The sequence below is a fragment of the Pongo pygmaeus genome, chromosome 5, assembly GCF_028885625.2.
Source record: "Pongo pygmaeus isolate AG05252 chromosome 5, NHGRI_mPonPyg2-v2.0_pri, whole genome shotgun sequence".
NCBI classification, from domain to species: domain Eukaryota; kingdom Metazoa; phylum Chordata; class Mammalia; order Primates; family Hominidae; genus Pongo; species Pongo pygmaeus.
In genome coordinates this window covers 68,224,239-68,247,393 of record NC_072378.2, presented here as the reverse complement: position 1 = coordinate 68,247,393, position 23,155 = coordinate 68,224,239, and the positions used below count along the sequence as shown (strand labels likewise).

The following is a 23,155-nucleotide window of genomic DNA, read 5'->3' as shown; positions in this document are numbered from 1 at the left end:
ACATGGAAAATCTGACATTAAGTGGGCATGCTATTGTTATGCTTCATTTAATATTAAAGATCTCTCTCTCTCTCTTTTCATTAAGTTTCATTTAAGTTTACAAAGCAGTGGATACTTCTGATGATGAAAGTTACTTGAATGAAATAAAATACCAAAAAGTTATTTGGTCAGGGACACTCTTTTCTTTGATAGGGTCAGACAAGTGATAGAAAAACTGCTGACTGCCTGACAGACTATGTCAACCACTGCCTTAAGCCATGAATATACATTATATTTTTAATATGTAGGCAGATTACATTTTTCCTCAAGCATTCAATTGAACATTTTCGCCATCTAAAACACAGAAAAGATATTTGAACCTTAAATATTATTAGAAGTAGATACACAGATTAGAAACTGATATTTGCAGTGAAGAGGGGAGTCATTTACCTAATTTGTTGACTGCTTTAAAAGCAGAAATAATCACAGACCTCTTAAAATTTTACAGTTGAATAATAACTACACTTACTCTAATCAAAATGTCTATACCCGTTTCATATGAAAATAACAAATTGTTCCAAATGCGTAGCATGACACAATTCAATAATATCCACAGTTGTAGTTGCTGCTAACACTACCTGGACAGAGGGCAGTGTTATTGCAAACCCTTGATTCTCTTAATGGGCCGCTGCAGTGTGTCCCGTAAGGTGATACACAAGTTCTGGTTCGCACCTGCGACCCTTGACCACAAGTAACTGAACATGTGCTCCACTGGGACCACTCTTCCACACCAGATTCACCTGCGTGCAAGACAACAAATAAACATGAAATACTGTCCTAAGTATTCATCTATTAAGCATTATACCAAACTGACATTATGACATGCAAGAATAATTTAAATGTAAAAATATGACCATACATCAAAAGGTACATGAAAACATTTCAGAGAAAATGAAGTTTAAAGATGAATGCATATAATGCTGATGCAAACACCAAGTTTTGCCATAACCTTATTAGCAAAATACTCTTCACAAATTACACTGTACCATGGACACTATGAAGGAACTAACCAGCATTTTTCAATATGACTAATTGTTGAAGTGATTCTCTTCAAATTAATCTAAGACTTTGTATTTTGATGGAAAAGGAAGCAAAATATATTTCTAAGCTTACTCTATGGCTTTGGTGGCAGGAATATATTGAAGTGTTCCTCCTTAGTCATTTATTGCATAACACCCTTTCTAATGCTAGATCGTGTGGAAACCTGGGAGCTCGGACGCATCTAATTTATATTGTATTGAGTACTGATATTTATAGTTTATTACTAGTGCAATTCCTACTTTTTCATACTATGATTACTGTTTATTTTGTGGTAATTTATTTAAATCCTTCTGCTAACAATTTCACCTATGATCTAGAATAGTGATTTTTTAACTCAAAATAAAGAAAAATTTCTTGATAATTTTCATTAATTTGATATGGAATTAAAATTTATTTAAAATGGAGTTCTAAAAAGCTAATGAATGTCTAAATTCATTAATTTTCTTGGAGTTAGCATCTCAATGAAACTATGTCGAATTTCTATTATTATGTCTCAAGGAGACTCAAAAGTCAAACATTTCTACGACCAATGAAATACACTTCTAATTCTATCATGGCATCATGTTCAGGATGAATTTTAAAAACTGATTTGAAAATTTGCAGTTGTTTTCTCCAAAGTCACACTGGATCATTTAGCTGCTAGCAGTTAACTACTTAAGTTAACCATTTAGTCATTGAAAAACTTTGTAGGTGAAATGTTTCTGAAAACTTTGTATCACTGATTAGTAGATCAAAGAGCACTTTAACAATATTTTATGTTTCTGTTTATAATTTGCCTTTGGAATAGAATTCAAAGGATAGAATATGATCATGTATTTGTCCATCATTTTCTAGATAGTTAGTAAATGACTTGAAAATTATTTGTGGTGCTACTCAAGGCAGCTGGTCCACAAACTAGTCCTCTAGGAAAGAAGGAGTTTGGGCCAGAATGTAATTCAACACACAGATTTTCTCAGTGAGAAATTTGTTCTAAAAATGAAATGTCAGCTGAAATAAAACCTGTGCTTGATGAAGTAGTTAGTTTTACATTCTGATGTAAACTGCTTATTCCTTTGAGAGACCATAACGGCCAGTTTGCGGACAAACACTGATCCACTAACCACACTTTGAGTAGTACCATTATGACGCATTTGCTCTTATATTGTTCTGCATCATGCACCAAGAGGCATAGATGACCATCTGTTTATAACTGGACATATATTGTAAGGGCACAGACAATAGTAACTGGGATGACAGATTACATCAAATGGGACTGCTTTTCAGTGTTGTGATCAGTGTGACTTGAAAATAATGTATAGATAACCCTTCATCAATTCAGAATTTTTTTCTTCGCAAATTTATATATTGCTAATTTCATAAAAATGTCCTTGGATGACTATTTGAATAACAGTTAAAGCCATGCTTCATAATTTGTTCTTTTACATTAAAGAATACCCTATCAAGATTGAAAATCATTATTCTATAAACCAAATAGAAGGATAATAGTTAAAAAAAATCCACATATATGTATATATGTGTATGTAAATTTAGCAATAGAAAATTTAGGCAGAAGTTAGGGAAAATATAATACACTTTTTAAAATGATGTTCCAAAATGTGATGAGATTAAGTGAGGTATAAATATTATGGTTGCATGTTATTAATTAAAAGTCAGAAAATTATGAACAATGTGGATTCTATAAGTGAAATGATAAAGGTTATGAATAAAATTAGTTCTATTTTACCATAAAAGCAGTCCTTTTCCTCTTGCATTGTCATAATGACATAAAAACATAATTTAACTAAACTGAGCAGTGAATTCAGATCAAGCCCTATATTTAAATTACTTTCGTGCAAGTATTTAAACATTTGGGTTGCTTCTGAATGTATGATACTGCAATGATGGCGAACAGGCTAAGCAGTGGTGACTGGATCATGAGAGTTTGATAATGAATGCTCAGAATTGGTCTTGTCACTTTTCCTCTCTCTTCACTGATCAAAAATAAAGACAAATAAATAAATAAAACATATTGGCTTTCAGATTTTGAATTAAAATTTTGCCAGTGAAATAGTGGCCTACCTATCAAAATGATCTTCTTATAAATCAAATCCTATAGTTTCAGTGACATTTCCACTAAATACTTCTTTTTTCCATGCTGCCACTTCCTTATTTATAAAAGTATGAAGAACATTCTAGTCAAGCACATTAGGCCATTGTGAGAATAACTAATATACATTATAAGAAAGATGTTAAAAATATTCAATGACATTAAAATAGTAAAGTATAAGACAAGGTATACTGTTTTTAATATATGTATCTTTGGAGATAGTATGAACTAAAAGCTCTTTAGCCTAGCATGAAACACAAAAGGAAACTGGAAAAGCATTGCAATTAAAGTCAGAAGACCTGTGATTGATGGAAATCTACTGAATAATAGCTCTGTGACCTTGAGAAAGTCATTTTATTTCTTTGAATGTCTTCGATAAAATGAATATTATATTTACTTCAAAATCTGTGAAGATTGAGTGAGATAATATGTGAGAATGCATTTTAAATTATGAACAAAATATTAATACAAACTTTTGCTATTATCTTAAAGTCATGAAATTAGAAATTTACTTTTAATTTTATTTATTTATTCATTTATTTCCTTATTGAGACGAAGTCTCACTCTATAGCCCAGGCTGAAGTGCAATGGTGTGATCTAGGCTCACCGCAACCTCTGCCTCCTTGATTCAAGAGATTCTCCTGCCTCAGCCTCCCAAGTAGCTGAGATTACAGGTGTGCGCCACCACACCCAGCTAATTTTTTGTATTTTTAGTAGAGACGGGGTTTCACCATGTTGGTCAGGCTGGTCTTGAACTCCCAACCTCAGGTAATTCACCCGCCTTGTGAATGAAAAAGTGCTAGGACTGCAGGCATGAGCCACTGCACCCAGCCTAATTTTATTTTGTTTAATTTTAGATAACATGCTACATAGTCCAAATTTAGGCTATTTTCCTCACGGTAATAAAAGACTGCTTTTCTAAACATGTTTATAAATTAATTGATGACTATGATGCTTAAGCATAAGCAAATGTAACTAGAATATCTTAAGCCATCTTATTGGCATTTAATTTAGATGTCTATATTAAATATATATATTTATATGATATCATTTAATTTTATATTCCTTAACGATAAATAAAGATTGCATGATAGGCTATTAAAGCACCATCATTTATATCCAAACTATGCTACTTTATCAAATGTTACTCTTTTTAAAAAATGTTACACTCACTTTATCACTCTATAGAAAGATTGCTTTTAATTACAATCTTTTACTGATCATATTGATTGAAGAGGCCAGGTTACTCATTTTGAGAAGTAAGTCTTAAATATTAAAGTGTGATAGCTTTTGCTTTTTTCTCCATGATTAATATAAAAATATATTGTCTTTTATTATTATTTAAATGTATGTTTTTGCCTTATTCTTTGTTCTCAAATTACTGTTAACAAATTTTATATTATTTATATGTTAGTCATTTTTTTGGCTTAAAGACAAATACAGGGAAAAATTTTATAAGTAAAGCTTAATTTTTGTAAAATTTCATTGTGTGACACTTACCTGTATTTATTCAGACTACCTTAACACCTAAAGAAAGTATAATCTAGGAAAATATTTAAGGAAAAATATTCTTCTCTTTTTCACATTATAATTGTCTTCTGTTAAATTATAAATTTTAAAAATTACTTAAAATAATGTAGTTTTCCAGTTTTACATCAGTACTGAAATAGTTTAATTTTAAAGTCTTATACATGTATTTATGTTTGTCTATACTATATTTGGTTAAAATAAAATAATAAATATTTATTATTCATCATTTTGAAATTAGTAATTCCTTACTAGGAAAACACAATGTTCTTTGAAATTTGAATTTACCAAAAGGGTTTTGGTTGAAAACTGTGAATTGAACTATGTCACAGACAAATAAAAAAACTTGTACAAAAACTTTTGGCTAAATTGCATAATATTTACGAATAAACTAATCATGTTACGCTACTGGAAATTTAAAACTATCGTTTTCCATTTCACTTCCTATTGACTCCAATTTTTAGGAACTTCAGTAAACCAATGCCTGCCATCTCTTTTGCACAAATAAAATACACCTTTTTTAATCTTGCAGAAATGCCCCCATTAGATGGTGCCGACAAAGATGAGTAGTCAGCCCATGCCCGTGTGCCTTGACTTAATGTCTCTAATCTCTGCTCAGTGGTTGAGACTTTTTGCTCCCTGTAAAAGAGAGAAGTACATTTAGAAATTTGGAAATTTGCCTAAACCTGTTAATGCACTTTTAGACTTGTTCAAACAAATAGTAAAAATAAAAATCAAATTTTCTTAAACAAGAAAGTGCACAAAAAGGGATCCAGATAAGCAAGTTTCTACATTTCTGTATTTGGTTGCAATATATATCTAAAAAAAAACTAAAAGTGAATCCTTGTAGAATTTATTTTAAACTTCTTCTTCTGAAAATTTGACCTCCTTACAACTCAATTAATGTATCAAAATCTTCTACTCACCCCTTATTAAGAGCAAAACTCATTAACAATATTTGCATTTTTATACTGTAGATTCAGATCTACTGTTCTAAAAAATATTATCCTAAGAACATGTGAACTGAAGGAAATATTCATTTCTTGGGGCAATTTCATCACTATCAGTCTAAATGTCACGTCAGGAAACTGGTCATGTACTTGAAACTTCTGTATTAATGGCAAAACATTGAGATGTATACAATTTTTTAAGACATAGATAAAACTGTTAGCTTTCAATTTCCCAAAATAAAGATGACAATTGAAAATTTACATAACAAAGTTGAAACACTTTTTCTTTTAAGGATGTACTGCATGCAATGTACTCAGATGGAATTAGACCATTTATTATGATAAGAAAAAATATGAATACATATATTAGTTCAAATTCTGTAACTAAATAATGGGCATAAATTATACATACTCCAAATATTTACAGATATATTTGGAGGGAGGTTTTTAAAAGTAATCTAATTAATTTAGAATTTAACATTTTATAAAGTAGAAAGTCATTTTAGGTTGGTATTTAATTAGTTGGAATGTGTTACAGCTTACTTAACACTTTCAACTTTTTATTATTTAGCTTATATAACAAAACTCTTTTCAAATAAAAATTATTAAATTTTTTAAAAGTTTATATTTTCTGTGCATTTTAACAATAATTAATACAAGTAGAATCACACTTGAAAAAATTCAATATATTCAATATTGTTAAAATAAATTTCATTGTCTAGAGTTTCATTTAAAGTTCTAATTTTTGAAAGTCTTATGTCAATCAATTATTGAAGAAATAACTTTGCTGTCTTTCTTTAAAAGTTTAATGATACATTTTAAGTAGTTAATTAGCATAAATGCTACTATGTAAATCCTAAATGTCCCATACTGAAAGCAAAATAATTCTTACATAATTTTTGTGCACTTTTCAATTCACAGCTACTTTATTTATGGACTTTAACTGGTGACAAAAAAATGGCTCGAAAAAATATCAGCTCCAAAAACTGACAAATGTGCGGCAAAAGATTATGAAAACATGCAGTGGTTTCATTAAATTAACAACAATAAATAGAAAAATGTAACTAACGTATTACCAGTTTGTGCCATAAATTTAGCAGCATCAGCTTGTTCCTGAGGGACCCTTTTTTCATGAACAGATCGAGGTCGCTGACTTTTAATTGTATGATCTCCCATCATTCCAAATTCTAAAGACAGAATAAAGGTATATGAAAGCTTGTGTGTAGACATTTCTCACAAATTACATTACTGTCTCATGCAATATGTTCCTATACATACCTAGAAGATAATTATTAAATTCACAATTCTAAACTTGCTAGGCTAATCTGCTTGGAATATCTCTAAACTCATGTCAGAAAACCTATAAACATGAACAAGATTTCAAAAAACAGTAATAACAGTCAATAAAATGACACATCACATTTTAAGTCAACTTAACAGAGATACTGTACTCTTTTCTGATAATGTTTTGAAGTAACACATAAGAAAAAAATACAACCACAGTGTTAACTGTTGTTTTTTTAGAGAGAGAATCCTGACTTAGTAGCATCTGCTTCTTTGCTTAACAACAATCACCCCCAGAAGTTTGTCAGCAGTTTTCTTGTTACTAGATTACTCAGTCCTGTAACTTAACTTTTCTAAGGTAAACCCAGTCACTTAACAGACTACCTTTTTTTTTGTTTTTTCATCCAAAGATGAGGTTGCCCTTGGTATTCTCAAAGGCTCATGGAATATAGTGGCCTTGGTCATTTTCATTATTTCCTTCCTTGCCCCAATTAATTCCTCCCCCCTTTTCTAATCACATGTAAGAGAATATTTTCTCTTTTAAAAGTTATATTTATAAAATTTATTGTTTCCAGCCTTCTGTTATTTGATTATTTGATAGTAGAACTTTCAAGAAAGGCAGAAAAAAAATTGTCTGATACTAATTCGGGAACAAATGGAAGAAAGAAAAAAATTAGTTGAGTAAAAGAATAGCTTCTTGTAACATATTTTTAAAAATTCATATTCTTAGAATTCTGCAAGAGATCTGTGCTTATTGAACTGTGACTGAAAAGTGGTTTTACTAAAATCAGAGCCTAATATATGGAATAGTTGTTGGTTCTGTCTCACAGGAGTTTAGATATGGGAAGGGAATACTGAGGGGCAAGAAATTGTGCCGCTATCTTTTACATCAAGACAATTACTAGGCCCTTAAGACCTGGTCTCTTAAACATGACAAAGATGACTGGGTGAAGTGTGTTCCAGTGACACTGCAGATAGTGTAATTAAGCAGTGTATCTTGTAAGCACTATTTCTACCAATTCTTGCATGGAAGGAGAAAAGACTAGCACACATTTTCATCTGTCCTACCAAATCCTCACATGAAAATTAAACCATGGCACCTGACTGATGTGTCAGAAATTTTTTACAGATAATCTACTCAAAAGAACATCCTCTGAGAAATCTGAGAAATCTAAATGTGTGTTTGTTTTTGTCAGGTGAGAAAATATCCAAGGCAGAAAATGTAAAAGAACAGCTTCTATGTAGTATATTTTAAAAAATTCATTTGCTTAGAATTTGGCAATATCCTACACTGTAGCTAATTGTACTTATCAATAATAAAATGTCAGTGGGTCTGACCTTGTAAAACCCATCACTATTTCCCATTACCACCAATATCCTTTCATTCCATTCAGTTATGTGTGCTGTATATGGTGTCTAAACCACGTTTTGCCAGACCATAAGAAGTATCTAATCACTCATTTAACAATTTTGAAAATTAACAATTTAGGAATTTTATATCTGGACTGACTATCCAATATTTTCAAATATTATATGCAATTAGAATGTTTCTGGATATGAAATAGCACCGGAGTTTAGTAGTAATTTTTTATCAACAGTATGCTTCACCTTATTTTCTCTTGAATTTGTATTTTAAGTTGCGGGTATGTCTATTGTTTTCAGCATTTATGTCAGAGTACAGGTTTACATAAGTCACCTGCGGGCTCTGATGCTCACACTAAGGTAATTTTGGCACTGAGCGGGCAAAAAATGCTGAAAAGATTATTTCATGCCTACAAATTAATTACGTAGTAAATAACTGTATAACCTGTTCTGGTAGAAGGTAATTCTTCAACTCAGTGGCAGCATGATAATAGGCTGAAATCTCTCTTCTAAGGAAAATGGTTTATTTTTAATAGAGACTATGAACTTGAAATTCAGAAGGTCTGAGTATGTCCGTGGGTCTTGGTCTGTCACCCAGGCTGAAGTGCAATCATAGCTCACTGTAAACTTGAATGTTTGGGCTCAAGTGATCCTCTCCCTTGCCTCAGCCTCCCAAGTAGCTAAGACAACAAGCACCATCCACCATGCCTAGCTAATTTTAAAGTTTTTGTTGTTGGAGCAGGTCTCACTATCTTTCCCAGACTGATCTCAAACTCTTGGCCTCAAGGGATCCTCCCACCTCTGCTTCCCAAATTGTTGGGATTGCAGGTAGGAGCCACCATGGCCAGCCTTGGGATGATTTTAAAAGTGTCACATTCAATTTTTAACACTTTCTTAAGTTTAAAACAAGTTGAAGTGTTCATTTTTTAAAGAATAGAACAAATTTAAGTAAATCATTTTATATTGTTAGTTGGAATGTGATTTACATCTCTTAAAATATGTGTAATGCAAATTAAATTTCAATATCCTACAAATTAAATTTCAATATCCTACACCATAGTTATTTCTACTTATCAATAATCAATGTTATATGAATACTAGTGCTGATAGTTTATCATATCACAATATTTGCGATAAGGAATTCTTCAATAGTTTATGAACTTGATTACAAACTTATTACATAATCAGAAGTTTGAATTGGAATTGTTGATTATTGTCGTACAACAATATAATGTATCTGAAAAATTATTTTGAAAAAATGAGAATTAATATGAGGTCCTGACATAACTAAATTCCTCATAAGAGAGAAGACATTAAAAATTCACTCTTTTTTTCAGATGGGAAAACAACACTATGGTGGTATTTTTTTGAATATTCCACATCCATTGTTTTAGACTTAATTCAAATTTGTAATTGAAATATATAAACTATTATCTAACCAAGTGTGTTTCTTCTGCCAAAGTTTATGTCCCATGTTTCAAAATAAAAATCTTCTTTGTTTTAGAGTTGCTATTAACAGTAAGATTTAACAGATAATGTCATGGTTCTCTCCATACCTCGCAATGGGGTATTTTCAAAACATTTGTGCTGTCTTTCAAGATGGCATTATCTTCTTCACTTCTAATAAAAATTTAGGCCAATTGGATCATCCAAACTTAGGAAAAATCAATTATTTTTGCTATTATTTTATGTGGTGAATGTGGGTTGAGGTACACTTTTAGCATAGTAGACTTTCTGAATAATATAAATTCTTCATGGGTGGTTGATTCATATTCAAATGATTCTTAGTTCGCAAAGATAACATATTACATTAGTTACACGAGAAAAAGAACATAACCAAATAAAAAGATGATCTGCTTTGGTGAAAGCAATGGAAAGCAAGTTATGAAATCAAATGAAATAATGTATAGCATAACATTATATATGTACACATGATACATGGTTTATGAATACACAGGGTTATTTCCTATATCTTTATGTTGATGTCATCAATGAAGTGGTGGGTAAAGAACTATGTTCATGTATAAAACCCAAATGACTAGAGATGACAGCCATGTTTAGGCACATTTTCTCAATCTTTCACTGAGCTTCTTGCTAAAAAGCAATAGGCTCTGGAAGTCAGATACAATCAAAGTTACATGAAAGAAAAATTTTAAAAATAATTTCCTTCAGTAAAATTTTATGTCATTTCTTCCCCCATCCAGGAATATGTAAGTAGGTCACTAAAAAACAAATAGACTTAAAATTTGACTTTTGATAGTCAATTATCAGTTATAAAGTTTTTGTCTAGAAATTAAAGGTCATAATAATGTGAAATCGAATTCATTAAAAAGTTAAAACACAAACACATATCCGTTTCTTATTTTACCATGTGTATTTTTAAACATACAAGCACATCGATAGATTAGGAGATAAGAGTCATTACTGCAATCTGTCTAGCAATGGAAATACTACTTCACATCATTAGTTATCTTTTGTTTATGTGTCCACAGCCTAATTCAAATGTCACCACCTCCATGAACTGTCTCTTCATTAACTAAACATAAACAACCTCTGCCTTCCTTAACTTCTATTTTTCTTGGCTTTGAATTAAAAATGGACTTTCATTATAATTATTAGATTGTCTTACTCTTCCTAGCAGATTATAAACTCTAAGGAAAAGGAAGTTTTACTTATGAATTTTAAAATCATCTCCTGCTTTGGACATAACTGAAGTTCAATATTTATTTAGCAAACAAACAAATTTTGCATTAGGAATTGTTTCTCCAAAATGCAAGTTTCTGGATGTCGAGAACCATTTCTTTAACTTGCTTAGTTCAATGGGGAGAAAAATAAAATAGTCTGTGAAGTACTTGAAAATTAGTTATGTATGGTTATGATGGTCAAAATTCCTGCTGTCAATAAGGTCATTATCCATAAATATTCAGGTTATTATTAAAATAATTGAAATACTGCTTCATTTGAAAATTAAATGCCACTGTCCTGAAACAAAGCTTTATTTTTTAAATAAACATTTATTAATTAGTGTCTTAGGAACCAAAGTTATAAAGATGAATCAGAAATGGTTTCTGATATTCTAAAGCTCATAGTTCAAGGAAATCCATTAAACATGGCCTGATCCTTTGAAATATATAAAACTATTATAATCAAAATATCATTGAGCTACATTTGAGACTCATTTTTTATATAAATTTCCTAAATACTGGAATGCCCTTAACTACAATGACTTGCTAATTTGTCTCCAAAGAGAAAATAAAAATAATCCTTTAATATGTCTCCAAACAGAAATACAATTAAATCTTTCAAGCCATACAATCATACATTAGAAGTGGTATCTCATTTATCACAACCTAACAAGAAAGAATATTAAAATATGATTTGCTGACAGGAGAAAGAGTCCATCATCTGACTGGCTTAAGGTATCGTAGGCAAGTAATTTCTGTTGAGAAGCACCCACATATTTTCTGAAAAATGTGATTAGATTTAATGTCTTATAGGCTCATATTTAGGCAAGAATATAAATTATTAAATTTGTTCATTTAGAAACAGAAGTGGCACAGTGACTTTGCATGAAAATATTTCCTGCATACTGTAGTTGGGAGATATTTTGATAGTGAAGAACAGCCCAGATTATCAGGATTTTGGTATCTTTCTAATTTGTAAGAGTTTGCCTTGATTTTAAGTGTTTAAAAATGTTATCAGATTTAAAAATTGTATTCTTTCATATAATATTTTTTAGTACCTATATAGCCAAGTGTTCTGTGAAAAGATAGAGCGGATAGGAGAAAAGACTGGAATTTATATAATCAAAAACATTTCTACAGTTAGCATGAACAGAATACAATTTTTAAACGGATACTTTTACTACTGATTATAAATATACTAATTTCATTTTCCCATAGAACCATAAAAAACACAATAGATGAGGGAAGAAAACTTCTACAAAATTCAGTAATGACAGTTATATAATAAATTAATAAATATTGGGATATATTTAAATAAAATAAGATTAATCAATATTAAAAATAGTAGAAATCTGATAAATATATCATTAACATTTAAGAGATTAACTGATGCTCTTTCTTATTATTTCTTGGTTCCATTCCCAAAGCTAGCTATGTGGCTACAGGGCCCAAAATGCTATTTCTTACAGTAACAAAATAAAACTTGCTTTCCGAAATACTTCGACAGAAATGATTTTGTTGGATAGCTGGGCGTAACTCTGTTAAGCAAATGAGTAATTTTAGGGCACTTCTAAAAATGGATAAAACATGAAATAGTCAAAGGGCACACGGCTAATATGTTTTTAGAAAAGTTAAAAATGTTCAAGAGTTTTCGATGTTGTTACATTATGTAACTTATAACATTTTGTAGAAGTGATTACCAAATACATTTGGTATATTTAGACAATAATGCTGTATTTATTTAACATTAGTCCAAGTAAAAATGATGAAATAATTACATAATAGACTTTCTTTTGGAACTTCTCAAACATTTGTTTTAAGATTATGTAATGAAATATTTTATGAGAATGTTTCCAGGAAATTCAGAGGATAAACCCTTAAATCATTATTTTTATACTTATTCTGTTTGCCATCCAGGAAATGTTAGTAAGCTGGACACACTCTTCCATGCAAGAATTCATCAATGTGTGTAATCGTGCAGGAATTATTTGTTATTTCTTATCCATTATGCAATTGAATGTCAATATCTCATCTCTTTCTGAGACAACTACTGAATTCTTATAAATCAGCAGTAATAGTTTGCTTAACAATATGTTTTATTTGTTGGTGATGAGAAGCACATAAACGACAAATACAATTCTACTTTCAATAGTACTAGCAGTTGGATATTTTTTGTTGCTGATTTGTTTCAGACCTTAATTTAGCACATTAGCATACCAGTGGCAAAATAAGATGATTTACTGCAATTGTTAACACCTTTACAGTAGACTAAAACTCTTACAGCATACAATTGTAATAACCTTGTTGCTAATGTGTCTCTTGACAAGATCTTAGAAAGTCAGAAATATAAGAAAGTAAACTGAATTGTCCCTGGATGGTTATTTCTATATTTTCCAAACTAGAACATGGCTTGGTTGCTTTACTGCCAAACTTTCTGACATGCATACTCTGTCTTCAGAGAAGATTTTATAGGGGCTACCAAAAGGATGGACACTTCTCTGACTTATGTCCAGTATTGTACTTTCAAATTCACCAAAGCTCATTATCATTTATTATAACAGTGCAGTGTAGAATAATTTAACTTAAAGCAATATCACTGTATACATATTTACTGAAATAACTTAAAATATTCCATAAAATAATTTGTACATTATTTTATAGTACTACTATTGGTACATTATTAATATATTATTAGCACAAAATAAATGCTACCCTACAATTGAAGGTTAAATATTTGATTAATGGTTGCTTGACCAAAAAAATATAAGTGGTGTATGAAATGTCTTCTTTTTTCATAAAACACTGGTATTTAGGTAATTCTGGTATATCTTTATTGTACTTGATTTACAATCAATTGAGTTTAAAGATCTCAAGGCTTACTTTTTGTACATGGAGGTAAGGGAGAAGGGTTTCTTCTGTCTTTTACATATTTTTACTTTACCTATTATATTTACATAAAAATGCTTTTTTAAAAGAGAATCTAGAAATACCAAAGTATTTCTGGTCATGTTTTACCATTTATCTACCACTATATTTTAGTTTATTACAAAAAGTTTTAACTTAAAATAGTATCTTTTATACACATTTAATGAAAGAAGTATCAAACCTGACTTTCTTAATAAGAATGATTCTAAGACATGTATATAGCGTTTATAATTTCTAAAATAACCCTAATTCCATCTTAACTATTCCCTTAACCTTTTAGCTTATTTTTCAGAAATGAACTAAGATCATGGAAAATATTTTCAGTATCTTTCTACTACGTAAAAATTCCTTTAATCAATTAACTAATATTTGAGCTTGTTTTCATCAGTTGTTATTATACTAAGGGACAAGTGATATTGTATAGAGAGATCTACAAATAATTAGTATTTGCAAAGCTGTGCTTTACATACTAAAGATAGTTAAGACCATTTTAACTGGGATGAAGGTTAAGGCTCAATGTGGAGGGGTGGAAAAATAAATAAGCAATCAGGAGATGCAGCTCATATTTCAGGGCATCACGCCTTAAATTCCCTGCACCTGTTTCCTCCTCCTGCAAAAGGAGATGCTGGGAACATGATCTCTAAGGTCTCCTTATACTCTAAAATTACATTTTTTTCTCAGATCGAAAGTTGATTCATGAACATATAGGCTACCTCCCAGCAGATCAAGAGTTGTAGAAGACCTGGCCAAGCTCGATGAACAGGTCTGTACGCAGACATACACGAATGTGTGCACATGCACGAGTCTGAGTAACATAAGAGTTGTTTCGTTTCCTCAAGACATTTTCTCAAATCATTCAAGGTTGAAGTTATTTTGATCCACATCTAAGCATTAAATCAAGGTTTACTTTGCACATGAAATCTCAGATTGCCTAATACTTATTTTAAAAAGTACATCTATGCTGTAGCTAGCATCCAAACGAGACAGAAATTTTTTTATAAGGGGGAATTTTATCAAAGGCATTTGGGAATGAATACATTTCACTCATTCAACAAACATTAAATGAGCACCCATTACATTCCACACACGATTCTCAGCACTGGAGATGTAGCTGTGAACATAGCAGACAAAAATCTTGTTTTTCATAGAAAAACGTTATTGTTATCCCTAGTCTGATATATAAGGCTTATGAAATATTGAATGAAAATTAAATTAAGCCAGCGCTTTAGGAAGGTTATCAGTAGTTATATATACATTTATCTTACAAATAACTTTTAGTTTAGTTTTTCATTAATAGAGTACTTTATATAAAACCAAGTGCATATCTCATCTGTAATATTATTCCACAAAAGTTGTTTTAAAGACCATTTAAATTAAAACTGTGGACACAAAAGCCATGTCACTACGACACAAACAATATTGCGGTCTCACTGGTCTTTGTATTATGCTTACAGTTTTCTCTCTTTTTAATTTTAATAGATTTTTTTTTGTTATGAACCAATCTAGTCTCTCTATACCTCAGAAGATAATATCTGTCCTTTATCATTCTATCCTTCTATTCTTATATTATATATTTTATTATTTTTATTTTTTAAAACTGCCCAAGAAGATATAAATGTACTTGAACTACATCATTCCCTTATATTTCCCTATTGCTAGACATATATGTTGTCTTCAAAGACTTTTCTACTTGAAGAGAGTCTCCTAAAGTGGTTTTGCTGTGAGGAATCACAATTTAAATTTTGTTAGACATTGCCACATTCCACACCCCCCACCGAAGTGTTTAGTGTTTAATCCTGACATATTTCAGTACACGTAGTGTTGGCAGGGCAGACGTTAACTCTTCTTCATCTGAATCTATTTGATTTCTATCAACATACGACATCTCTCTTCATTCTGATTTGTGCTTTTCATGTTTACTCCAATTTTGTCTGATATTAATGTTATTATTCCTGCTTTGCTGATACACTTGTCTGCTACATCTTTTCCTATATTTTATTTTCAGCCCCTTAGCGTCATTTTGCTTCAAGCATGTATCTTTTACATAACATATATAGTTGGATTTTAAAAATCCCATCTGACCTTCTTCCTTTTAATAGGGAATTAAACCCACTCACATTTATTATATTTATTACGATGTTGAACATTTCTCTTCTGTCTTATTTTAGAGTTTGTCTTTACCATGTTTTCTTGCTGTTTATTTTTTGCCCTTTCTTAATATTTTTTGGATTGATAGGAATTGACATTGCTACTTTTTTTCTCGAGATATCCTAATTTAATTATTTAAAAGTGTTATACCCTAATTTTTTACATATACATAAAGCGTATTTTTAAAAATCTGTCAATCTCTTTAATTAACCAGCATCTATAGGCTTCTCCAACCAAGACAATAATTTGGGTCTGCTATCACCTCCCCTTCTTCCTTTACATCTATTTGTCATGTATTTCCAAACCATTACATTTGTACATTGTGCTTTAAAAATGTAGATTTAACTATTAGATTTTTTTTTAGTTTCTTCATTTGTCTTCTTTCTTGGATTCATTTATCATTTTTTTCAATATATTCTTTCACAGAGAATGGGCCAAAGTTGATTTACCTCACCCTGACACGCTTGAATGTTAGTCTGGCTAGCCTTAGAAATTTAGGGTTAAGATTTTTTTCTCATTAAACTTTGAAGATACTTCCGTACTCACTCCTAGTATCCAGTGTTGCCCACGAGTCTTCTTATAAGAGAACGACTTCTATACCTGGATTTTTTTTTTTTTTTTTTTTTTTTTTTTTTTTTTTTTTTTTTTTTGATACAGAGTCTCTGTCACCGAGGCTGCAGTGCGATGGCGCGATCTCGGCTCACTGCAAGCTCCACCTCCCGGGTTCATGCCATTCTCCTACCTCAGCCTCCCGAGTAGCTGGGACCACAGGTGCCCACCACCACGCCCCGCTAATTTTTTGTATTTTTAGTAGAAGCGGGGTTTCACCATGTTAGCCAGGATGGTGTAGAACTCCTGACCGCAGGTGATCCACCCGCCTCGGCCTCCCAAAGTGATGGGATTACAGGCGTGAGCCAACGCACCCGGCCCCCGCTTTTTAGGACTTTTTATCTTTGGAGTTTTGAAATTTTATCAGTGTGTCTAGATATTTGTGTTTTACATTTCGTTTACTTGGTACTCTGTGTTCCCCTTCAGTACAAGGACCAGTATCTAGCAGAGCACATTGAATGTTTTCCTCCTTAGCTAACTTTCTAATTTATTTTCTTCCACGTTTGTTTTGGAGGTTCTGAGTTACTGCCAGCTGTACTCTGCTTCCATCTCAACCCCCTCACATTCCAATAATTTTCTCTATGAAAATTGAGCCCCTGATTCTTGATTAATAAAGGGTAACTGCAAAATATATAATTTCCCATTTCATTCTCTGAACAATTCTTTCTTGTTGCAGAAACCTCTCAAAAGAATATCCTCTAATTCCTCTCTTCCCACTCACCCAATAATGTCAGATAATCTGACTTCAAACCTCCTGCCTTGAATGAAACTGCTCTCTTGAAAGTCAATTGCCTCTTAAGAACTGTCACGTTCATCATGATTCTTTCAGGATTTGACATTCTCCCGCCCTCCCCATCCCACAACCGTTCTTGAAATGCTCACCTTCCTTGGCTTTCAAAGCTGACAGGATTTTAATTTTCTTCCTCCTTTTGTCTGCTTTTCTGTCTCTTTCAATGCCTTAGTGAATCTTCATCCTCTAAATGTGAGTTTTTCCCTTAGGTTCTGCCTCAACATTCTCTTCCCCAGAAATCTCACTCATTCCTACAGGATCAGGTATGGCTTTTAGGCAAATAACTGTCAGCCTCTCACTCCCATCAGCCAATATACATTTTGCAGGCCACCTACACTAAGTGCCTCATAAATATTTTGCTGGCTAACAGCATTTATTAAAAGAAATAATCATTTTCCTTAGGAGACCCACACCTTGCTCTACATTTCGCATTTCTTTTTAAAAAACACACAGTGCCCAAAATAAATATTTGGTGAATAAATAAATATAAAATTAAAAATAATTTGAGCAGAAATACTGCATAAAGCTGTCTTAGGCTTATCAACATATTGTGCTGAACCCATTTGGTTATATAAAGATAGGATGACAGGCTTGAAAAGTTACTGGCTATAGAATAGAGATACACTTTACATAATTGCAGAGTAATAATTAAGGTTTACTGAGGCTTCCAGAGAGAGAAGATGAGGCTCACTGTGGACAATAGAGAAGGGGAGTGAGGCTAAGAAATCTTGGAAAAGGAATAAAAAAAGACATGTCCAGAAAAATGGTGGGAAAATGAGACCAGAGGAAAAAAACTGAAAAATTCATTGTGGAAGGAATTGAAAAATAAATTATTAATAATAGTGATATTTAGATAGAAATACATACTACGCTGCAGTAAAATATAATCCCTCTCTACTCCATCCAACTTTTATTAAATGCCTACTTAACCTGCATTAGAGATACTTAAAAGGAAAGGATTAAAGAAAAGTAAGCTTAGTTTCATGTTGAGGTTGAAAAGGGAGACAGAATAAAGAAAATAGCCCCAGAAGGAAAATGCAAAGCAGTTAGTGATAATACGGATGAAATAAATGGATGAGTGGACAGGCAGAAATGTATGCAACCCCTGCCTCAAAGAATCTTTAGAAATATTAAGAAGATGTTGAATTTCTAGCTCTAAATTATGTTAAAGGTAAGCCAAGTGTGTGTTTAAAAATTTATACTAAATTAAAGATAAGTTCTAGGAAGGCTAGAGAATTTGGGAGCACCTTGATGACAACGCTAGGGTTATAAATTCACATTCTTTTACTTGTGTCTGGGTATCTCATACTAGTAATATCCATTAAACATGGTCCTTCTGGTGATTTTGTATTTTCAGAACCATATGAGAACACTAACATAACCTAGCAAGGAGTCCACAGTTGTTTGCTCATCATCATATGACTGTGCTTCTACAAGGCTGGTGACCAAGTGGCCAAGGATGGGCAAGGGGGTTAGGGATGGCATCTCTTACATGTGAAATCATTCCCTATTCCATCTTACAGGTTTTTCTTCCCCCAACATCCGAACCTTTACAGGAGACATTAGCACTAATTATCCAATTATAATGAACTGTTTCATCAAGAAGTAAGTAGAAGTCATTATAATTTTGCTTCTCTGAAGGAAAAATGTTTTCCATTGTGTTTTAGTTTCTTAAAAAAAGTTTTACCTGACATTTTTCCATTAATTAAAATCTCTCTATGAATCTGTATATTCTGTATATTATTATTTCTTTGGCAGAAAATTGTATAAGAGTATATCCTCCTAGTGGGGATACAATTGACTTAAAATAATTTATATTAAAATGATTGCATTGGTTATTTGATAACCAAAGTTTAATGAGTCAACATTGTAAGATAGCTATACCAAACCTAAATTTAATTTTTGATTGCATTTTTGAAGCATGGAATTCAGAACTTTTGAGTTACATATCAATTAGTCATGGTCTTTATTTTTTAAGAGGCATATTGATAAAGTAAAATATGTGCAAAGAAGGGTGCTCAGAACATTAAAAAGGTGAGAAGGGGAGTGAAACTTGTCTCAAAAAAAAGAGATTAGTTTAATTTTTATTTTGGAAATAATTTTTGAGTGCCCAATGGATAAGGCACTTTAGAGAATAAAATCCAGTAGGAAAACTAGGACAATTCCAAATAATCAAACTTCAATATTGAGTTTATAGTACCCTAAGTGACATACAAATAGAGTCTAACAAAAATCAGGAACTGAGATTATTTAACTTGAAACAAGAAAACCTCAAGAAAAAAATAGTAATTGTCTTCAAATATTTAGAAACTTATCATGTAGAAGAAAGATTAAAAATAAATCAACTGTATTGTTTAGGCAACTATATTCTTTATAAGGAAAAGTAGGTCAAATCCATAGGAAGAACTTTCTAATGATTTGGGATGCATGAAAAGGAATGAGTGGCCATATGAGTTACCTACCAAGCCTTTCATCACTGGAAGTGCTTAAGTGGTGGCCGTGTGACTAATGAATATTGTAGACATAATTCTTACATGGATTTATCTATGATTCCTGGAATTGACTATGATTCTTATCTTTCTCCCAACTCCATGTCCTGTCAATTTTAAATTCCCATCATATCCCTATCCAGAGCTTTTCCAAATCTGTAAAATCAGTGGTAGAGCTGATGCCTCTACCATTCCAGTCCAAATCCCAGTAGCCTCTATTACTTGGACCAATGTAATGGTCTCCTAACTGCTCACATCACACCACCGCCCAATCCCCAGCATTTCTGCTGCTGAGAATTCTCTACACAGCACAGGGACAGATCCTTTACAAGGTAAAACATATATAAAGTCCTTTTATGATTTCTCAGTATTTAGAATAGAATCCAAACTCTTTACCCTGGCTCGTATGAAAAAGCCCTGTAGAATCTGCCCCAGCCTACACCTCCAAGAGCATCTTGCATCTTTCATACCATGCTCTAACCATACTGGCCTCCTTTTCGTTTCTGCAACATGCATAGCTCATTTCTCCTCTGCACAAATTGATTTTTTTCCAACTGAAAAACTAATTGTGCTTGACAGATTGTCTTGTCATTCTTATCTAACCTAAAATTTCACCCCTTTCAAGAGACCCTTGCCAAGTACCAAATACAAAGTACTTATACACTGATTTCCTAAGACCAAATTTTAATTATTTGCAAAGAGCTCATCAACCCGTGTTTTGTTTGGTTTTTGTTCATTTGTTTTAATAAATTGCTGTATCCACCAAACCACTAAACTGTGAACTTCACAGGAGTAGGAATATTAACTGTCTATTACTGTATCTTTTGCCTGGTAAGGAATTGAAAAGTACTTTGGAAGTGTGAGAGAAAAGAAAGAGAGAGGAGAGAGAGGGGAAGAAGAAAGATTATTTTCATTGAACAATCTCATAATATTAACTTTACTCACTTTATTCTAGGTGATTTCCTCAGATATATCTTCCAATTCACAAACATTTCCTTTCACATTAGTGTTTATCCCATCTACAGAATTTTTAATTTTAGTAATTGTACGTTTAATTTTTAGTAGTTCTGTTTTTCTTAATCTGCTTATGTTTATTCTATTTTTATTTATTCATTCTTTCTTATTCATAGTTTTAAAATGATTTCAACTCCTTAGGAAAGTAACTTTAAACATATCTCCTTCATAGTTTATTTAAGGTGGTTTTTTCCTAGTTCTTGGTTTGCTCCTTGTGTTGTATCTGCTGCTGCTTCTGCATATTTTTCTGTTTCCTTCTTTAGTTGGTTTTTCTGTATATTTTTTATTTAATTTTATTTCTATTGAGTGTTCATCTTGCACAGTACTTTTCTCCTGTGAAACTCATATAATGCCTCACTGTAAAAGTCCTTCCACAACTTCCATAGCAGTAAATTCCTTGGTTTTAGGTTACTGAATCATGACAACATAAATTCACACCATACACCTGTGTGGTATGTCCGAGTGTTTGTTTTTTTCCTTGGGTAGTTTTTTTCCCCGCCCACTCAAGGCTCCAAACAGAAGGCAAGCTTTCTTCTCACTGTTTTCCAGGCCACTGAGTAAAGTTTTACTAGATCTCTGCTGATAGATGGGGCAGTTTTCTGAAGCCTGAAACTTTCCATAGTTGGATTGCTTTTAGTTCTCCAAAACTACAAAGGCTGAGGACACTCTACTGTCTACACAACAACACTTAGATCCCAATTCTTAGCCATTTAGAGCATATAGCTGTCTAAAATAATTAAGATCATCCAGCGTACCCTTAATATTTTGTCTTTTATTGTTCCTTTATTGTTATTTTGTCTTTTATTGTTTATTTTATGAACACCTATACATTTCCCTTTCTTTTGGGCTTGGCTCATTTTTTCTGTCACTATATTTTATCCAAAATTTTTATGAATTTTTAACAGGTCTGGGTCCGTTAATATCAGCCCATTCTGCCATGTGGCTAGAATTCTTTCCAATGAAATAGACACTATATTTAAGTGCTATCTTCTGGATGAGTTAGGTCCTATTATTATTCTCATTTTACTTATGAAGCGGATGAGGTTTCAAGAGGTTATGTTACTTGTCCATCATTACGTAGCTAATATGTGTTGGATCTGGGACTCAAAAAAAATTGCATCAAATTGATGGCCAAGTCACGCTCTCAAGTATAAGGACACATAGTTAATAAGACCACTAAGATTTCTTTCCAATTATAACTAATTTTATGTCCTTTGTATCCTTTACTTCTCTAAATTTGTAGACATGTCTTCGTGGTGTTCATTATGGTAGCGAGGCTCAAATATGATTAATAGAGAATCAGGCAAATATATGCTCTGGGTTTTTATAATCTTAGCTGTCGGTTCTTTTCAACTGTTTTGTAGATTTTATTTGATACTCTATGGGAAGCAAAATATGCTAGATTAAGTGCCTCACAATGTGAATTGATATTAAGATACATTTAAAAAGAATGTAATCCTATGGAGTCATTAACATGAGGTTGGATATAATAGAATCACTTTAATGATGAGTAAGGTATCATACTGCTTCCTCTCTAACGTTTTCACCCTTGGCAACCAGATACGTTTGAAATTTTGCCTCTACCAAAATTTCTTTTATGGAACATAAATAAGAAGGTGAATATACATTATTAAAGAAGCATTAATAAGTGTTAGTATTAGGCCACATTAGATTCATTCTGGAAGAGGCACAGAAAAAAATCAGTAATTTATATATTCATTCCACAAGTTACTGAGACTGAAAGGCATTAATTTTGGTGTCCTCTATAGACCCTAAAGGTTTTCTGAATCCAAGCTTAATAAAAGAATAGAATTCTCACAACAGTACTCAATTATTCTTAGTAAATGGCTGAGAAAGAACTGTCTTTTACCAGGCTGGCAATCTGTTAATCATTCAAAAAGGTCACAACTGAATCATACAAATACTTTATTTTTCTGTGTAACAGTGCTCTATGTTTTTCTCAAACCCAGTAGTTTCACAGATCAGAATTTCCCACTTCCCTTAAACACTAGCTTGACCTCAAAAACAAGTCTCAAAAGATATCCTTCCAGACGTTAAAAAAAAAACAGAAACAACTACCAAATGATGTTTGACATTTATGAATAACCTTTGCGTAGCAAAAAAAAAAAAGTAATTTTCCAAAAAGCCAACTTTCAAACTTTCCCAGAAACGAATTTCCAAATGAAAAGACATCATGAGCTAAAAAA

General features: G+C 31.9%; 1 protein-coding gene across 2 annotated transcripts in view; it reads right to left on the bottom strand.

The window, feature by feature from the left end:
* Window positions 1-23,155, bottom strand: part of ADGRB3 (adhesion G protein-coupled receptor B3) — a 754,183-nt gene that overhangs the window by 450,475 nt on the left and 280,553 nt on the right. For both annotated transcript variants that reach the window (XM_054491608.2, XM_054491609.2), the window contains exons 2-3: window positions 6,720-6,830; window positions 618-779 (exon numbers count right to left, since the gene is read on the bottom strand). In XM_054491608.2, the coding sequence (XP_054347583.1) occupies window positions 618-779; window positions 6,720-6,830 (273 nt within the window). The remainder of the gene's footprint in view (window positions 1-617; window positions 780-6,719; window positions 6,831-23,155) is intronic.